At 46.0% G+C, this 20,563-nt stretch overlaps 1 protein-coding gene across 3 annotated transcripts in view; it reads right to left on the minus strand.

Moving 5' to 3' along the window:
- Positions 1-626: 626 nt before the first annotated feature.
- Positions 627-20,563, minus strand: part of LOC141245174 (programmed cell death 1 ligand 1-like) — a 181,844-nt gene continuing 161,907 nt past the window's right edge. For all 3 annotated transcript variants that reach the window (XM_073669061.1, XM_073669053.1, XM_073669067.1), the window contains one exon: positions 627-6,967. In XM_073669061.1, the coding sequence (XP_073525162.1) occupies positions 6,945-6,967 (23 nt within the window). In that variant the 3' untranslated portion in view covers positions 627-6,944. The remainder of the gene's footprint in view (positions 6,968-20,563) is intronic.

The raw sequence follows: 20,563 nt of genomic DNA on the forward strand, positions 1-20,563 counted from the left end.
CCAAGGGAATCGGCTCACTCACAGTCTGGCCTAAAAACACAGCCATGAATAAAGAATGATACCAGAATGTCCTCCAAGAGCAACTTCTCCCAACCGTCCAAGAGCAGTTTGGCGCCCAATAATGCCTTTTCCAGCATGATGGAGCACCTTGCCATAAAGCAAAGGTGATAATTAAATGGCTCATGGAACAAAACATAGAGATTTTGGGTCCATGGCCTGGAAACTCCCCAGATCTTAATCCCATTGAGAACTTGTGGTCAATCATCAAGAGACGGGTGGACAAACAAAAACCAACAAATTCTGGCAAAATGCAAGCATTGATTATGCAAGAATGGACTGCTATCAGTCAGGATTTGGTCCAAAAGTTGATTGAGAGCATGCCAGGGAGAATTACAGAGGTCTTGAAGAAGAAGGGGCAACACTGCAAATATTGACTTGCTGCATTAACTCATTCTAACTGTCAATATAACCTATTGGTACTCATAATATGATTGCAATTATATTTCTGTATGTGATATAAACATCAGACAAACACTAATAAAAACCAGAGGCCAGCAGATCATGTGAAAATATAATTTTGGTGTCATTCTCAAAACTTTTGGCCATGACTGTACACGTTGACGTCATCTAGTTTGGGCACGCTGTGGGGCCATTTGTCTTTGGGAGCAGGGATTTTACTAGATTGTTTTTTTCTGAGCCTTGTTGCTTTTCCAGCGCTTTTGAGTTACTAGTAATGTGGAAAACCTCTTTATTTCCATTAACAAATCACAGATCTAAGTAGGAGTGTAGGGATTGTATTTTGCAGGATGAGTTGAAGTTTTTATTGGTACAATTTGATGGTACATAATATTTTGTAACAGTTTTTTATTCTGACTTTTGGGAGACAGAATTAACAAATAAACAGCAATTCAAGAATTGTATTATTTTTACCATTTTAAGCTGTTACAGTGCAGTAACAGTGATAAGATGACTTTATTCTTCCAACCAGAAGTGATGCCAGCATTATATAGTTTTATACAATTTGCTATTTGCACACACTTTTTTTTACACAAATTCTTCATATTATGAGAGCTATATTTTTTATTTTTCTGCCAAAAGACCCGTTTTGCTTGTATTTTTCAGGATGAGATTTTGATCACTTTGTTTACTATTTTTGGGTGTCAGAGTGAAGAAAAACCAACAATTCATGAATTATTTTATTTTTTTCACACCATTCCCCGTATGATAAAAGAGATAAGACAACACTCGGGTCAGTATGATTACAGTTTTTTTTAATGTTTTGCTATGTTTGCCAACTAAAAATAATTTTTTTACAAACAAAAATGTTTTTTTTTTCATCACTATATTCAGATAGCGATAACTATACAGTGCTCTGTGAGTGTTAAAGCACTTCTCATACCTCTGCCTCCCTGACTCTATTCCTTTGCCTAGCCCCACCTTCCTCTGCTTGACTGACAGCTTACTGGCAGTCTAGACAAGTCCTCCAGTCCTTTGTTTTTTTTCTTTTCTTCACATTCCAATATTAAGAACATACATTAAAGAGAACCCATAAGCTTCCCCAGGCCCCCAAACTGTCCACATGTATTTATTCAACCCTCAATATACTTTCAAACAAACCCATTTTGGCAGCTTATTGCTTTATAGCTCACCATAAAATCATTTTTAGAACGAAATGCTAATTAGTTAGGGACTAGTCATGGGGGCGTTGTTTACCTCAGACTAGTCACCCACTAATCATGTTATCACGCCCCTGTTGGGATGAGTGACATGATTTGCAAGAGCAGCATCACCGCAAGAGTAGGTGTACAGCATGTGTATACCCATCTATGATGAAATGGCAGGAAGACCCCGCAAAATCTCGCTGTTGCCACCACTTATGATGGATCCACACCCTGCCGCCCGCCTGACGTCACAATTACGTCAGACGAAGTACGATGTACGGATCTGCCCTTTGCACCAATGTGACATTCCACACCCCCCTGATGGACGCGTAAGGTCAGGTTGGTACAGTTGTGCACAGATACCCCCCTATCCACACGGGTACCGGAAGGCACCAGGGAGTGAGGAGAGGAGGCCCACTCAGTCACTGACGTGGCACCACACTTGCCCACAACCCTGACAGGTTGAGAGGCTCCATTCACTAGCTCCAGTGAAGCAGAGCCTGGTCGGCCTGGGAGAGCTGCCACCAGTTTCTATTTGATATAACGGACTTATATCGGGCTAGAAACCAGCCCGGTAGCTTGTTCGATGGACCGAACAGCAGGCGTAAGGTTCGTGGATCGAGATAAAAGAACAGCCCAAGGTTAAATTATATATTTAATCGCTGTTAAGGGCGCACAAGACAAACACTATATGCATAAGGGTTATACCTACAGAATGGTCAGAGTTGCAAGCACAATAGCATGGGTGCAAAAGATGTAAAACAGTTATTACAAGTCAATTACCGGTTAGATGGACGCTCTGGCTTTCGGGGGAAGGGCTGCCACATGGGAGGTTTGTGGGCCCTTTCTTTGTTATTGCAGGACTTTTCCCACATGACTTGACGTCACGACCCCCCAGGAAAAAGACAATGGACCTGGGGTGGCAGGATCTTTGAACCTCTCTGGGTCCCTCACCTTACGGCCCCCGGGCTGGACCTAGATCTCCACCCTTTGCCTCTCCCAGGTACAGATTCCCAAAAACTAAGATGGGCTATACCTCCTTACTGGATGATCCTAGAGAGCTGGTTTTGTTGTCATCGGATCCAGCCAGTACCCTGCTACTCGTGGAGACCAAACACAGTTGCCCTAGGGGCTTCTGAAAGGCTGTGCCACATATCTCCCTATCCTTGCTTGCTGGGCGGTGAAGAAAGGAATGGTGAGATTCTCCATTCTTTTAGGTTTCCAAAAATCTGGTTGGTTTATCACTCGGATGTATCCTATTCCCATATCTTGCTCTTGAATTATGCAGTTCACACAAAGGAGCACATGGCGTGGGGAAGGGACAAATCCTGTGCAGCTGCAGCTGCTGTGAGATTTGTCACCCCTCTGCTACTTCGCCCCTCCCTTCTGCTTCCTGCACAAGTATTCAAAAGTGTTGGATTGCACTGTACATGGAGATCTCTGTAACCCTGCCAAAGAGTGCACAGTGATTGACATGGGATTACTTTGACTATCTTCACACCATCTTCACCGCGTATTGCCAGGGAGGCAGAGATTCTCAGAGCTGGCTGATGTCACTCACACCCACAGGGGATTGATGTCATGATTAAAGGGGTGATTAGTCTAGCTAAAACAATGTCCCCATAACTAGTTACTCAAAAATTAGCATATCAAAGGTCAAGTTATAAAAACGATTTTATGGTGATAGACATAGAAATAAGGGTTGAATATAAATGTGGGGACGATTTGGAAAGCCTGGGGAAGCTGACAGGTTTTCATTAAAACAGATTATCATTAAAACGGATTATACAGCAATTCTGACAAAGATTTTCAAAATATACACACTAGTGTCATCAGTTCTTACATACAGTATCTATTTAATAATCTATGTAATTTGGATTAGGAAATATGGAGACAGATTCACTTTAAAGGGGTTTTCTGGGTGCACAGATTATTAAAACATTGTATAGCCTATGAAAAATGAAGAAATTTTGTAATTTACTTCCTGATTAAATACTGCTCTGTTCCTGAGCTGTCACATACATACTGTACAGTCTGTTCAAAGTGTAAGGAAATAGACATATTGCCCACGTTTCCCCCTTTAAGAACAAGTGTATTTTTGTGTTGTATAATGTGAATTGAGCTATGCGTTAATGAAGTTCATGATGTGTGTTGCTTGACAATAGGGAAAGTATGAGTTAATCATTGGGACTACCCATAGGGAGAAGGGCTTTGCTGAAGGGACAGAGGCAGTTTCATGTCAGAATGTCAGAAAGGGCCCAGATTGCTTAGAAAGAAGACCTAAGGTCTGATGTGAGCAATGCTGCATGATGTGTGTATCCCAGACGAGAGAGGAGACAGAGGATAGCGAGTTCTTAGAGAAGAGAAAGAGAGAGGAGTGACCGAAATAACAGAGTAATCAATCGGAGATGGGTCCTGTGTCAGGACGCCAGCTATCCGGCACAGAGTTTAAATGCAGAGAGGTGACAGGCCTAGACGGGACAGAGTACGTAAGACAAAGAGAGTGCCCTGGGAGAGAGTTCCAGGATGTCAGAGACAGACAAGATAAGTACCTGCCATACCCCTATAGGGGAAAGAAGACGTGGAACAGTGGGTTGAGAATAGGACTCTTGCTAAATGGACTGTAGTACTGAGCTGGGCGGTGGTGAAATAGAAAGGAATGTTGAAGATAGAGCATAAGTGAGTAGGGAGGAAAGAATTGGAACTGTGTGGAAAATACTCCCTATTGTAAAGGAAACGTTCATCAAATTGTGTACCCGCTATCTACTGGATATAATCCCCTCCAAGAAATCATTGAGTAAAAAGTTTATTATTGACTGGTGGTCTCCCTCATTCAACTGTCAAACATCTGGTCCTGGCCAACTAACGTCACTGGTTACATGTGGCCTGAAAGGGCCCGTAATGTGTCTTGGCGCAAGAGACGAGTACCTCGCCCACGGCTCTGAATGGTAATGTCATGGGAGGGTGACCGTTATCCAGCTTTAGAGGGAGAAAAGAAGAAAAGAACCCACAGAGGCTTTGCAGTCTCCATAGAGAAGTAGGGCCAGTTTTAGACAAAGTGGGGCTCTGGGCAAAAGTTTAAAGTTGGGCCTTTAATGTTCACATGTTGCCCTATCACTCTGAAACATTTCAGTAGTACTAACATGCACTGAGTTCAGACCATTAAATGAGAGTGATCGACAATATTGAAGTCGATCAGCGCTTGTTTACCGGCCTCTTTACGCAGCCTGACATGAATGATGGGGACAGAACAATCACTAATAGATCAATATGTCCCCAAACAGTATCATGTTATCCACAGCACTTCTGCAGGTTTCACTGGGCGATGTGCTGCTGAGAGCAATGATTTTTGTTCTACCATTAACAATCCAATGATCTGATAAATGAGCAGCGTTTTGCTCGTTCGTTGGGCGATTGCTGACATGTTTACACTTATTATTATTTATTTATGTTTAGCGTACTATTGATTCCATGGTGTTGTACATGAGAAGGGGTAACATACAAGATACAAATATAAAATATGGTAAACAAACTAACAATGACAGACTGGTACAGAAAGGAGAAAGCCCTGCCCTTGCAAGGTCATTGCAGGCTGTAAGCTTTCTTGAAGAGATGTGTTTTTAAGTTCCGTTTAAAGGTTTCGAGTGTGGCGGATAATCGGATGTGTTGAGGCACAGATCCCCAGAGGATAGGGAACACTCGGGAGAAGTCTTGGAGGTGATTGGGTGAGGAAAGTATGAGTGTAGAGGAGAGAAGGAGGCCTCAGGAGAACTGGAGGTTGCGTGTTGGAAAATATCGGGGGATTAGTTCGGAGATATACGGAGGAGACAAACTATGGACGGCTTCGTAGGTCAGAGTTAGCAGTTTGAACTGGATACATTGGGGAACTGGGAGCCAATGAAGGGATTGACAGAGGGGAGAAGCAGAGGAGTAGCGTGGAAGGAGATGGATTAGTCGAACAGCAGAGTTAAGGATGGACTGGAGAGGTGCAAGAGTGTTAGCAGGGAGGCCACAGAGAAGGATATTGCAGTAGTCGAGGTGGGAGATGATGATGAGGGCATGCACTAACATTTTAGCAGATTCCCAGTTGCCGGTACGTGTCAGACGGATGTCATCCATGTGTCATCAGTGTGGGACGTTTTGCGGCCCGAGCAGCGGGTAAAAAACGGACATGTCAGCATGTTTTGCCCACGGACACACGGTCCGTGGAAACACACTGACATGTGCACAGACCCATTCACCACACGTACCGGACACACTGACGTGTGAAAGAGCCCTTATGGTAAAACTGACCTGGTAATATGATTCTCCAAGTAAGTACGAGTACGTAGATACCAAACAACTATAGTTATTTTTTATCTAAGAGGTGTAAAAAAATCTGAAATTTGTAAAAAATAAATAAATTTGCTTTTGTCGCCATTTTCCAAGACCAATAATGTTTTCAGTTTTCGTGATATAGTGCTGTGTGAGTTCTTATTTTTTGCATCCTGAGCTGATGTTTTTACTGATATGATTTTGGGGTAGATACAATGTTTTGATCTCCCCTAATTGCATTTTATTGCAATGTTGCGGTGGCCAAAAAACCGTAATTCTGGCATTTTGATTTTTTTCTTGTTATGTCATTTATTGATCAGATTATTTACTTTATATTTTGATAGATAGGACTTTTACTAACGCAGCAATACCAAATATGTTTATTTTTTTTAAATTGTTTTAATGTTTTTATCAGGGTTGCTCCTGCTCCCTGGGCAATTGCCCACTTTTTCTCTCCCATCAACGCCGGCCCTGCAGAGAAGAATAGTAATATTATTGACTAGTGAGGTTAGTGACTAGTGAGTTTAGCCATAGGGGATTATGCCTGGCTTCCAAAGCACTACATTATATTATAATAAATTAATATCTTATATGCCTCATTGCTCCCCTACAGTACACCGAGCCTGTGTGGTTCTAGTATCAGCACTGCCACTAAATTCATTCTAGAGATGTAGAGGAAGAACTAGCAGGAAGTTCAGTATGTGAACAATAACGGATCACAGAGATGGCTGCAGGGGAGCGAAGAAAAGAAAAATAAAGGTAACAGGTTGGTTTAAGGATGCATTATAGGCACATCCATATGGGTATTTTTATGTCCAGAAAACCCCTTTACCAAAATATTTTGTTAAAGATAGTGATGGCTCAGATACATCATGATGTCAAAGAAAGCAATCCCATGGAAAGCACAGTATTTAGTACATTATCCTAAATGCATATAACGGTCCATGTAACAGTTCATGAATTCTTATTTCACAATGTTGAAGAACGATCACCTGCAAAAAAAAAAAAGAGGTTAGGCATTATTCTTCATATAATAATAAAAACAATAATGAAATGTTGGATTTAAACTTCTAATTTTTGGAAACCACAGTGACATGCACTAACATTTTTATTGATTAAAAGTTGAGAGAAGAGCAGATTTGAGAAATGCTTTTGAGTTGGAGGTGGCAGGAGGTAGTAAGGGCTTGAATTTGTAGCTTGAAGGATATGGTGGGAGTGCAGAGGGGATATGAGCGAGGTGGTGTAAAGATAATGAATTCCATTTTCTCCATGATAAGTTTAAGGAAGCAGGAGAAAAAGAATGTGGGTTTAGCTGTTAGTCTTTCTGGAATTCTGGACATTTATATAATAAACTGTCCCCTGCGGAGAACCCCAGTGCTCATCTCACCTTTGAAAACCTTGCAGTTAGTTTTCAAACCCTTTCTGACTTGATGTATTTGCACTTCACATGTCAGGTGGACCTCAGGAGGTGTGCCCACACCATACATAGTGGTGCTGGCTTTATTAGGCTGGGTTCACACCATGTTTTCACCATACATGGATATATTGGGGTGTCCATCTTACGCCCTGCTGATAGAGCCATTAACTTTAATGAAGCAGTTGTCTCACTTTGTGCGCTATCTGAACTCCTTTTCAGCAGTGTCCACCTTTTTGAGGTAGGCACAAAAACACAGTCAACCACGTTTTTTTTGACAACTTGAACAAGGTAGACAATGTGAAAATTAGATCTGACAGGGCACAGGACCACTCCATTTGCTTCATTAAATGTAAAGGCTCCATCATCGAATAAACCTAAATCCAATTTTTCAGAAGGAAGTACCAACAGAGCCATTGATGTGTGGCAAAAATGTGAGGTGAACATAGTCTTACGCAGCTGTCACCTGTAGCTACAATAATCAGAGGCAGCCCCAAATGCTGCAGTTTAATCCGTTAGATGTTGCGATCAATAACGACTACAGAATTGAAGTAATGAGATGGGCGGTGATGGCGTGGTGTTGACATCGGTTTCCGTTCTTGGAGAGCCACCTTCCTTTTTTACTAATATACAGGTGCTTCTCACAAAATTAGTATATCATCAAAAAGTTGATTTATTTCAGTTCTTCAATACAAAAAGTGAAATTCATATATTATATAGAGTCATTACAAACAGAGTGATCTATTTCAAGTGTTTATTTCAGTTAATGTGGATGATTATGGCTTACAGCCAATGAAAACACAAAAGTCATTATCTCAGTAAATTAGAATACTTTATAACAACAGCTTGAAAAATTATTTTAAAATCCGAAATGTTGGCCTACTGAAATGTATGTTCAGTAAATGCTCTCAATACTTGGTCGGGGATCCTTTTGTATCAATTACTGCATCAATGTGGCGTGGCATGGAGGCGATCAGCCTGTGGCACTGCTGAGGTGTTATGGAAGCCCAGGTTGCTGTGATAGCAGCCTTCAGCTCATCTGCATAGTTGGGTCTGATGTCTCTCATCTTCCTCTTGACAGTACCCCATAGATTCTCTATGGGGTTAAGGTCAGGCGAGTTTGCTGGCCAATCAAGCACAGTGATACTGTTGTTTTTAAACCAGGTATTGGTACTTTTGGCAGTGTGGACAGGTGCCAAGTCCTGCTGGAGAATGAAATTTCCATCTACAAAAAGCTTTCAGCAAAGGGAAGCATGAAGTGCTCTAAAATTTCCTGGTAGACGGCTGTGCTGACTTTGGTCTTGATAAAACACAGTGGACCTACACCAGCAGATGACATGGCTCCCCAAACCATCACTGATTGCGGAAACTTCACACTAGACCTCAAGCAGCTTGGATTGTGGCCTCTCTACTCTTCCTCCTGACTCTGGGACCTTGATTTCCAAATGAAATTCAAAATTTACTTTCATCTGAAAATAACACCTTGGACCACTGAGCAACAGTCCTGGTCTTTTTCTTCTTGGCCCAGGTAAGACGCTTCAGGCGTTGTCTATTGGTCATGAGAGGCTTGACACAAGGAATGTGACACTTGTAGCCCATGGCCTGGATACGTCTGTGTGTGGTTGCACTTGAAGCAATGACTCCAGCAGCAGTCCACTCCTTATGAATCTCCCCCAAATTTTTGAATGGCCTTTTCTTAACAATCGTTTCAAGGCTCCGGTTATCCCAATTGCTTGTTCACCTTTTTCTACCACACTTTTTCCTTCCACTCAACCTTCCATTAATATGCTTGGATACAGCACTCTGTAAACAGCCAGCTTCTTTAGCAATGACCTTTTGTGGCTTACCCTCCTTCTGGAGTGTGTCAATGACTGCCTTCTGGACATCTTTCCTACTGAAACAGACTAAGGGACCTTTTTAAACGCTTAGGAAGCCTTTTCAGGTTTTTTTGTTAATTATTCTAATTTACTGAGATAATGACTTTTGTGTTTTTATTGGCTGTAAGCCATAATCATCAAAATTAACAGAAATAAACACTTGAAATAGATCACTCTGTTTGTATTGACTCTATATAATATATGAGTTTCACTTTTTATATTGAAGAACTGAAATAAATTAACTTTTTGATGATATTCTAATTTTGTGAGAAGCACCTGTATATGCCTGGAGTTCACTGGGACGTCAGTTCCCCTGGGGTTCTGCCCTCTCATAGCTTCTGAGCCTGGAGTGCAGTTCACAAAATTGCCTTTCTGTACATCCTCCAGAGTGAGAGCTGTACTTTCCATCTGCTCTCCATGCTGATGATGAATACATGGGGATCCTGGACACGGGAACTCCCTCTATTCATATTTCTCTAACAGAACATAAGAAAATAGTTTGTAAAAAGTGAGCACCTCCTTTAAGTACTAAGACAAAATATATATTCCCTTTGTCTGCTTTTTACTCCCAAATTAAATACAAGGGGTTTGCCTCGTTGATAGTGCAAGTACATTTTGGCAAGCCTGACATTTTTTAATTTACCGGCGAACATCTAGAAAATGTACTAGAATTATATGGGTGGTTTTTACACTTTAAAAGATAATGAGGGGATAAAGTGTTTACACAAGAAATTGAGTAAAAATGTCAAAATTATGGCGCCCATCATCTGTATGCCATTATTTGAAACTTTTTAAGTTTTTTTTATCCGGCCTGATATACGCCTTGTTTGGGCAGTTTTTTTAATGAAATGTATGTAATTTTGCCTAAAAATTGATTTTGTAATTATTTAAGAATAATTCTTACTAACACAGCCCCAATCAGTCACAGCTGAGGGTTTGGCTTAGCTATTAAACTGAGGCAAACATATAGCATACACTATGCATCAGCACACTGCGATTAATGAGTACACGAACTCCGCTATTGCTGTGAACATTAAAAGTGTAAGGTACTTAGCGTTTTTTTGCTCAAAGATCGCAAAAGCCATCCAAACACACAGCAGCATAGCTACCGGGGGCAGAGGGGGCCGTCGCCCCCGGCCCCATCACATGAAGGGGCCCACCCGGAGCGACGGCCACTTCTATCATGAGGTGTGAGAGAGAGGGAGGGCAACAAAATGCCTGCTCCCCTGCCTGATGGAGACTCTGCACACTGGTAGCACAGTGGCCAGTGTGCAGAGCCTCTGTCCGTGCAGTGTACGGTGCTGTCTGACCTGATGAACTTCTTCCAGGCTACAAGTGCTGCCGTTTGTGTCTCCCTGTGCACAGCCCTCCTTACATTTAATTCAGACACTTACTGGTCCTGCCTGCAAACTTCATTGGTAAGTGAGGATGTCATTTATTAGATTAATTAAATTTAGGCTTTAGGCATGTCATGGTCACTGTGGGGTGAATGTGAGAGGATGGGGGTATTGTGGGGGAGAGGGGACAGGGCAATGGGGGCTGATTATTATACTTTTTTGTTATGAGATTATATGCACTCCATCACATGTAATAGTTGCTGCCTGGGGAGGCTGTAGATGGGGAGGTGGAGGGCTTTGCATACTTGCGATCTGGGTCTTTTATAAGTGTTAGTATGACAAGCCCCCATACAGTAACCATGAGCTGCATTGCACTTAAAGGAGTTTTCCCACGAACAAAAGTTCATTTTAATCAACGGCTGTGTCTGACCGTGTACGGAACATGGTCTGATCATACCACAGCTCCTGGGCAGGGGAGGAAGCAAAAGGCAATACAGACAATAATATTATAATAAGCTATTTATTATTATTATACAGTTATTAAAGGCTTGGGATAAATGTCTGCAGTCTCTCTATGTGACTGCAAACTGCTAAATCATGACAGGGTGTGCGCCTGCTGTCATGAGACCCCAATATCACTGGCGTTATCAGGCGGTCATACGACCATGTGTTTGCTATTTGCATGTGCCAACTAGAAAGTCTTGGCTTCTCTCAATAGAAGAGAATTGAAAGAAGTCGAAAAAGTGTAGTGGTCACATGACCGCCTGCTCACATCAGCGATGCAGGGTTCATTATTAGGGGGGGGGGGGGACTACTGTGGTGGATATTATGAAGTGTGAGGACCATCATACAGTGTGGGGGATACTGTGAGGACCAATAAACATTGTGGGGGTTACTGTGGGGGAGATTATAAACTGGGGCGCCATTATACAGTGTGGGTGCTACTGTGGGGGCCAATATACAGTGTGGGGGCCAACATAAAGTGTGAGGACTACTCTGGGGGTCATTATACTGTGTTTTGGGGAGCAGTTGGAACATCATTCTATATATAGGGGAACTCTTGGGGACATCATACTATATGTACGGGAGCTGTGGGCCCATCATACTGTGTATAAAGGAGCTGTGGGCCTACCATACTGTGTATAGGGGAGCTTTGGGGGTATTATACTGTGTATAGGGGAGCTTTGGGAGGCGTTATACTTTGTATAGTGGAGCTCTATCAGCATTACACTGTGTATATGGGAGCTGTGCGCCCATAATGCTGTGTATAGGCTGGCTTTGAGCTCATCATACTGTGTATTGGGGAGCAGTGGGGACATTATACGGTGTATAGGGGAACTGTGGGCTCATCATACTGTGTTTAGGGGAGCAGTGGGGGCATAGGGGCATTATACTGTGTATAGGGGAGCTGTGGGATTATCATACTGTGTATACGGGAGCTGTTGGGCATTATACTGTGTATAGGGAAGTTGTGGGCTCACAATACTGTGTATAGAGGAGCTGTACATGGGGCAAGTTAGGGGACAATATTAAATATTAAGTGTGCACTTAAACATTATTGTAATAGGGTCACTCAGCGTATTGTGACCATCAAAGTTGCATATGGGGTATTATTACTTTCTAGGGACAAAATGTGGAGGGCACTAGCACAGGTCATTAATATTTTCAAGCGGAAAATTTTAACATCTAGAGAGCACAAAGGAGGCGCTATTACTAGTGTTGAGCGAACATGCTCGACACTGCTCGGTACTCGCCCGAGCATCACGCTACTCGGGATGTTCGGCGAGCACCGAGCATTTCCGGGTTACTCGGGCGGGAGCTCGGGTCTCCGCCCTGCATGTTTGGCGCTCTTTACAGAGCCAATGAACATGCAGGGATTGCCAGCCAGTCACTGTAATGCCGCAGCCATGTTGTTTGTGGGCATTACAGTGATTGGCTGGCCGCACAGCGTCACCTCGAGTATGTAAAACCGGGCGCCGCCATCTTGGACACAGTCGCTCCGGATCAGACAGTGTAGGGACAGCGCTGCTGATTTAGGGAGAGATATATCCTGCAAAATAGTTAGTGTAGGGTCTGTAAAGGCTGCCAGATCAAACAAACAGTCCTTCTCAGGACTAATATCCATCCCAGGTATATCAGGCAGGCAGGCAGGCAGGCTGTATAGGAGACGCAGTGGTTATACCAGCAAACGCTGCATTACAGTCCTGTGTGCTGCTCCTGTTGCTGAAATTGCTGGACTTAGCTCCAGGTCCCGGGGGCCAGGAAAAATCCTTTTTTTTTATCTAAATCCTCTTTTTTTTTTCCTCCTTCACAATGTACAAATACCCATCTTATTAACCTTTTGGTGCCCCCCCCCCCCCAAAAAAAAAAAAAAAAGTGTGCCTCTGATTTTTCAGACACAAATATATCTGTTGAAAATAGTCTGGTGTAGGCCAGAGAAATAGAAGTGTGGTTTTGCAGTTCTATGGGCCATTTGTATCTAAAAAAAACAGTTTGAGTGTGTCGCTCACTGTTCAGCCGCAAATATATATATATTTTAAAAAGCCTGGTATACACCAGTAAATTATAACTGTGGTTTTGCTGTTCCACAGTAAAAAATCTCTATTATTCAGGTTTTTGTAGTTTTTTCTGTAAAGAAAAACAGTAGTGTCTCCTGACTGTTGTGACACAAAAATATATGTGTTGAAAATAGTCTTGCGTAGGCCCGACATCCCAGTGTGGTTTCGCAGTTCCACGGGTCAAATCGCTGTACTATCCAGTTTTGGGCCTTTGGTATCTAAAAAAAAAAGCAGTTTGAGTATGTCGCTCACTGTTCAGCCGCAAATATCTCTATTTAAAAAAGTGTGGTATACCCCAGTAAACAATAACTGTGGCTTTCCTCTTCTACGGTTCTAATCTACTCTTTATTACCCTTTTTCCATTGATAGTGCAAGTGTAAGCTATTTTACTTAATTTACAATGGGCAAGGCGCGTGGCAAGGGACGTGGAAGTGGACGTTCTGGTGATGGTTCGTGCAGAGGACGGGGCCGTGGCCAAGGTGAAAATGTGCCACAGCCAACAGCCACATCTTCTTGCTCCCACTTCTTGACCGAATTACTAGGGAAGCACAGAACAACACCAGTATTGAGAACTGATCAGTGTGAACAGGTTATTAATTGGATAGCAGACAATACTTCCAGTTACCTGGGCACCACCACCTCCGGTCTGTCTTCCACACGGTCAACTCTTAGTAGCCGTGAGTCTCGACCGCATACTCCTCCTCACCCTGATGCTCCTTCCTCCCACCATGCCGAGTGTCGTCAGACAGCAAGTGATCCCACACTTGGACACTCTGAAGAGCTGTTCACTGGTCCATTTCCATATTTGGGCCCCTCGCCTGATACGCTTGAAGTGGTGGAAGAGGAGATCCCATGTTGCGATGCCCAAATATTTGAACAGCCACAGGAAGTCGACGTTGGCAATCTGTCACAAGAGGTGGACGATGACGAGACACAATTGCCAGGAAGTGAGGAGGAGGATCGTGGTGCGCAAGTGGAAGAGGAGGAGGTGGTGGATGATCTAGTAACTGACCCAACGTGGAAGGCGGACATGCAGAGTGAGGCCAGCAGCACACAGGGGGAGGGAGGCAGAGTACCCCAACAGGCAGGAAGAAGCAGTGTGGTGGCCGCAGACAGAAGGCAGGCAACCGTTCCCCGTAACACCAACACGAGGGACGTTGCCAGTACAAGCGGTAGGTCTTCCAGAGTCTGGAATTTTTTTAAAGACTCTGCTGATAACCCCAAAAAGGCCATATGTTCCACCTGCCATGCCAGCATCAGCAGGGGTGACAAAACTACCAGCCTGACCACCACCAGCATGATCAGGCACATGGCAGCAAAGCACCCGACTTTGTGGGGCGAAACCCAGGGTCCACGACCAGTGTCAGCGGGTGTCACCACTGCTTCTTCCACTGTTGTGCGTGCAATAGAACCCCCTGTTGTGTGTGCAAGGCAATCCCCTGTCCATACTGCATGTAAAGATGCCCCCTCCTCTCAGTCTTCACTTGTTATGGCAGTTTCTCAAGAAACAGCATCAACGTCCACGTCCCACCGCAGCGTTCATTTGTCCATATCCCAGACCTTTGAACGAAAGCGGAAATTCGCAGCTAGCGCCCCACAGGCCACAGTCCTAAATTCGCACATTTCACGACTGCTTACATTGGAAATGCTGCCTTTTAGGCTGGTGGAGACGGAATCCTTCCGCAATCTTATGGCGGTGGCCGTCCCTCGGTACTCGGTCCCCAGCCGACACTATTTTGCCCGATGTGCCATCCCCGCACTACACAAGCACGTGTCCCAAAGCATCTGCCGTGCCCTCAACAACGCAGTTACTGGGAGAGTCCACCTGACAATGGACACGTGGACAAGTGCTTGTGGCCAGGGACGGTACATCTCTGACGGCACACTGGGTAAACATAGTGGAAGCCGGGACCCAGTCAGACCTTGGGACGGAACACATCCTCCCCACACCGAGGATTGCGGGCCCTATGTCAGTCAGAGGTGCCCCCACAGTGTACAGCTCCTGCGCCTCCTCCTCCTCATGTTCAGCCTCCATCTCAGATATCACCACATCAGTTACAGGCTGGAAGCATTGCAGTACTGCCTCCGCCAAGCGGCAACAGGCTGTGCTGAAACTCATAAGCTTAGGTGATAAACCTCACACTGCTTGTGAGTTGTGGACAGCTGTGAAAGAGCAGGCAGATCTGAGGCTGAGACCGCTGAACCTACATCCCGGCATGGTCGTGTGTGACAATGGCCGTAACCTGGTGGCGGCTCTGAGGCGAGGTGAGATCACACACGTACCATGCCTGGCTCATGTGCTTAACCTCGTGGTTCAGCGGTTTCTTAAATCGTACCCCGAGTTGCCAGATCTGCTCGTGAAAGTACGCCGCCTGTCAGCTCATTTTCGCAAGTCGGCTACTTGCTGTGTTGCAGCAGCGTTTGCAGCTTCCGGCACACCGACTGGTGTGTGATGTCCCCACACGTTGGAACTCTACCCTCCACATGTTGCAAAGGATTTGTGAGCAGAAGAGAGCAGTTGTGGAGTACCAGCTGCAACAAGGCCGTCGATATTCAGGTCAGACTCCACACATAAGACCTCAGGAGTGGACCTGGATGTCTGACATATGTACCATCCTGACAAACTTTGAGGAGGCCACCAAGATGGTGAGTGGCGATGACGCCATCATTAGTGTCAGCATCCCACTTGTCTGTCTTTTGCAACGCTCTCTGCAGAGAATTAAAGAGGAGGCATTGCAGCCAGAGTATGATGAGATGGATCAAGAAGCCGTAGCGGGCGATTACACACAGCCCAGCCTCATCTCATCCCAACGTGCATTGGGGGACAATGAGGGAGAGGAGGAGGAGGAGGAAGAACAGGAGCTGCTATCATGCGTTGTAGACGGTAGTACCTGTACAAGTGTCATACCGTCGGTTCAGCGTGGGTGGCCTGAGGACAGGGGGGAGGAGGAAGAGGAGGAGGAGGAGAGCATGGTCCGTCGTCATCTTGGTGAGGACACGGAAATCTTGCCCGTTACCAGTCTGGCACGCATGGCTGACTTTATGTTACGCTGCCTTAACCGTGACCCTCGCGTTGTCAAAATGTTGGGTGACAGTCATTACTGGTTGGTGACACTTGTAGACCCCCGCTACAAGGAGAACTTTCACTCTCTTATTCCTGAGGTGGAGAGGTCTACAAAAATGGGGCAATACCAGAAGGCCCTTGCTGCAGAACTCTTAAAAAAATTCCCATCTGAACACGCTAGCGGCAGAGGTCACAGTTCGTTGCCCAACCAAGGCGTACAGGCGAGAGAGATGCAACTTCAATCCAGCAGAGGCAGGGGAACACTGTCAACGTTCTGGGACAGTTTTCTGACACCCGCCCAGCTTACAGGCCCTGAGGCGCGGGGTACTCTCACAAGGAGTGGAAAGTTTCAAAAGATGGTGAGGGAGGACCTTGCCGATCGTACCAGCGTCCTCCGTGATTCCTCTGTGCCTTTTAATTATTGGGTATCCAAGCTGGACACTTGGAATGAACTCGCTCTGTACGCCTTGGAGGTCCTGGCTTGCCCTGCCGCTAGCGTGTTATCGGAGCGTGTTTTTAGTGCCGCTGGGGGAATTATAACTGATAAGCGCACTCGCCTGTTAACTGACAATGCTGACAAGCTGACCCTTATCAAAATGAACAAGGGCTGGATTGGGCCAGACTTGTCATCACCACCAAATGACAGCAGAGTAACATAAAGTCAAATCCACTGTGTTATTTCGGGAGGTGTATTCACATGCACCGCTTCACACCCACACATGGGTATACGCTTCCTCGTTTCGGCTGTTTAATCTTGTTCTCCTTATCCTCAGCCTCCACCACCACTATACCACCAGGGTGCCAGCATTGCAAGTTACTCCGTCCTAATTTTTGGCAGCTTTTGCTGGGAAAGCATAAGCAAATACTATGGGACCCCCACTCCCCAATAATGGGACTTATGTTTGTAATATGCTGTACTGCATGGCTCTTGTAAGGGGCATTGCAAGTTGCTCCGTCCTAATTTTTGGCAGCTTTTGCTTGCAAGGCATAAGCAAATACTATGGGACACCCACTCCCCAATAATGGGACTTATGTTTGTAATATGCTGTACTGCATGTGACGCGCCCCCTGGGCCGTGTGTACACGTGTGTGGGATACCCGGTGCCGGGTCTCTGGGGTCTGTAGTCTCCGTGGCGGTGACCCGGTCCCGTGGCTCAGGCTGGTCAAACCAGTGGCAATCTTTCTTAGGTTTTGAGGTTAATTGTCCGACTGCGCCACCCGTGGATTGCGGTCAGGGAGTACCACCGCTGCGAGGCAGACCGCTGAGGCTGGTGTTGTGTGCGCAGCATAAAATGGGATAACTCCCCTCTGGAGGAGTATAGCCTCAGGGCAGTGAGTGTGGATGATGGGGGTGATGGTGCACGAGCGCAGCAGGAATGACTCAGAGTCTTTGCAGTGCAGTTCAGGGTCTTTACTGATGATTATAAGGTAGACCCTCCCGGGAGTACTGGCTAGCATAAGAGGCCTGGTCAGTCTGTGAGCAAGCAGGAGTTCCCCTGGCCAGGTGGAGTTGTAGGCCTCCCCGTCTGTCTGCACTCTTCCTGGCTACCTTGCTGTAAGCAGGTAGAAGTAGCCCACGTCCCTGAGTGTACCGTGTAGTGCTCACCCGTATGGCTGGTGACTTGGGGCCTTCTGTTAGCCTCCGCTCCACGGCGGCGGTGCTGGTCCCTTGCTTGTGACTGAGTCTCCGGGCTTCTATGGCCAGAGGACCTGAAATCCCCTGCTGGCTGGTTTCTGCTGCTGGATATACAAGTCCTCACAGCTTCGGACTCCTGTGTCCGGTTCCTATTGTCTTCTGCCAGGGCGAGCTCTGCTCAGCTTCCAGCCCCTCGTCTTTAGCTCCTAGCTCCTACAGAGCTCCTTGCTGTTACTTTCCCTTGCTCTCATTCTGACTCTGACTGTTCTCTGACTCACTCAACCCCACCCCAGATCCAGTTTATAAGGGCAGAATTCTCCCCTCCCAGGACTGGGGCAGGAGGATGTTGCATGTTTAAGGGATCCTGACCAGGAAACCTCCCACTTGCTCTCCGACGTAATCTCTATTACTGTGGTGACCAGACCCCTGGGGTGCCACACATGGCTCTTGTAAGGGGCATTGCAGTACCTCATAATTTTTGGAAAGCATTCCATTCACTGCTTAGGCCAACAGTGCACAGGAGACCCAGTTGCTATAAATGGAAAAAAAGGTTTAGTTAAGGCCCTCTGACCTCCATGTCATTTCCAAGGGGCATTGGAGTGCCTCGAAATTTTTGGTAGGCATTGCACTCACTGTATGCCCTATAACTGTGTAGCCGAACCGCTCCTTTTGTTACAGAAACATATCCTACAAGACATATCTGGTTGACTGGCCTGATATTGATGTGAATGGTCCCCGTTCCTCCTGCTCTTTCTCCTTTGCCACTACCTCATCCATCATTTATCACCTGAAGCTTTGTTTTAATGGGAGTCATAGAACTTGGATAGTAGCAGGAAAACATCCAGCAATCCTCGGAGGAGGTGGGATATGCGCCAAAATGCTGACCTCCTCAGGCCTAGCCGCTACTACATACATGCGCTTGCATTACAACAAAACAAAGCAGATGCTAACTTCTATCATCCTCATCATGCTCCTCACCTCGGCACTCTCAACTCCCCTGATGGAGAAGCCAGGGCCCACCGGAGGAGTTCGATAGTCCGGTGGGCTCGGCCAATGCTGCCCTAAAGCAGGCCAGGCTAAGAAAAGTGTGAGAATGGTTACCGGTACAAATAGGGGTGGCTGGGGACCGAGTATGGACACCCGGCTACCCCCTGGAGGCTGGGGAGCAAGCGGGGACACCCGGCCACCAGGCGGCTGGGGACTGAGTATGGATACCAGGCCGCCGACACAGCCATGGCGTGGTGGCCAGATTCCGCCTCCACATGCCTAAAAGGCCCAATTTAAAGTGCAAGCAAGCAAGCAGTATGGTATTGCAGCCTGGGGGTGGGTGGGTGGCAGGCTGCATACTTGCGCTTGCATTGCAAGGAATGGGAGAGGTACAATTGAACACTGCCCTGGGACAAGGACTTGAATTGGGATAGTTGCAAGTCTGCAACGACAGGTGCAAGGTGGGAGGCATCTTCGCATGTACCATGAACAGGGGTTTGGCATGCACACACTACAGCGGAATAGGCTCTCCTTCCCACTAAATGCACTGGGGAGGGCACAGGTAATGTTTTGGTATACGCGCTTAATCTTATGTATAAGGCACACCAGGACAAATAGGGGCGGCTGGGGACTGAGTATGGATACCTCGCTGCCGAAGCAGCCATGAGGTAGTGGCCAGCTTCGGCCTCCTCTAAACTAAAAGGCCCCATTTCAAATGCAAGCTAGCAGTATGAATTGCAGTCTGGGGGTGGGTGGGTGGCAGGCTGCACACTTACACATGCATTAAAAGAAAACATAGCAGATGCTAACTTCTGTCATCATCATCATGCTCCTCACCTTGGCACTCTCAACTCCACCGATGGAGAAGTCAGGGCCCACCGGAGGAGTCTGCTTCTCTGGTGGGCTCGTGCAATGCTGCCTAAAGCAGGCCGGGCTAAGAAAAGTGTGTGGGGGGATGTTCCAAGGAGAAATGTGGGCGGCTGGGGACCGTTTATGGACACCCGACTGCCCCCAGGCGGCTGGGGACCGTGTGGACACTCGGCCGCGGGGCGGCTGGGGACTGAGTATGGACACCCGGCCGCCGGGCGGCTGGGGACTGAGTATGGATTCCAGGCCGCCAACACAGCCATGACGTGGTGGCCAGATTCCGTCTCCACATGCCTAAAAGGCCCAATTTCAAGTTCAAGCAAGCAAGCAGTATGGTATTGCAGCCTGGGGGTGGGTGGGTGGCAGGCTGCATACTTGCGCTTGTATTGCAAGGAATGGGGGAGGTACAATTGAACACTGCCCTGGGACTAGAACTTGCATGAGATAGTTGCAAGTCTGCATCTTCTGATGCGGCAAGGATCACTTATGATGGGCACACTTTTAGACAGTGACCTGGGAGTCAGAGATGCTTCCAGGGGTCTTCCCCATGCTGTTCCCATGTCTTTTCAGCACTTTGTGCATGTGTCACACAGCACATGGCCAGATAAGGTTGTAAAATGTTAAAATGACATTTCCCGGTGAATGCATTTGTCATAGTTGAAAGCAATACAAAAGTGCAAAAACGCATAAAAAATGCTACTTGTGAACATAGCCGAAGGTGTGGAGGAGTATTTTTGTTTTTGGTCATTTATTTTAACTTATACACAAGTCTTTTCCCTGGAAAGGATGTTCCTTAACATATTTCACAGGAAAAAAGTTTCACTTTCGTTTTATTGTGAGCCTGTAAA

Source organism: Phyllobates terribilis, unplaced genomic scaffold (genome assembly GCF_046119375.1).
Source record: "Phyllobates terribilis strain yellow unplaced genomic scaffold, ASM4611937v1 Scaffold_1__5_contigs__length_1240528914, whole genome shotgun sequence".
In the NCBI taxonomy this organism is placed as follows: domain Eukaryota; kingdom Metazoa; phylum Chordata; class Amphibia; order Anura; family Dendrobatidae; genus Phyllobates; species Phyllobates terribilis.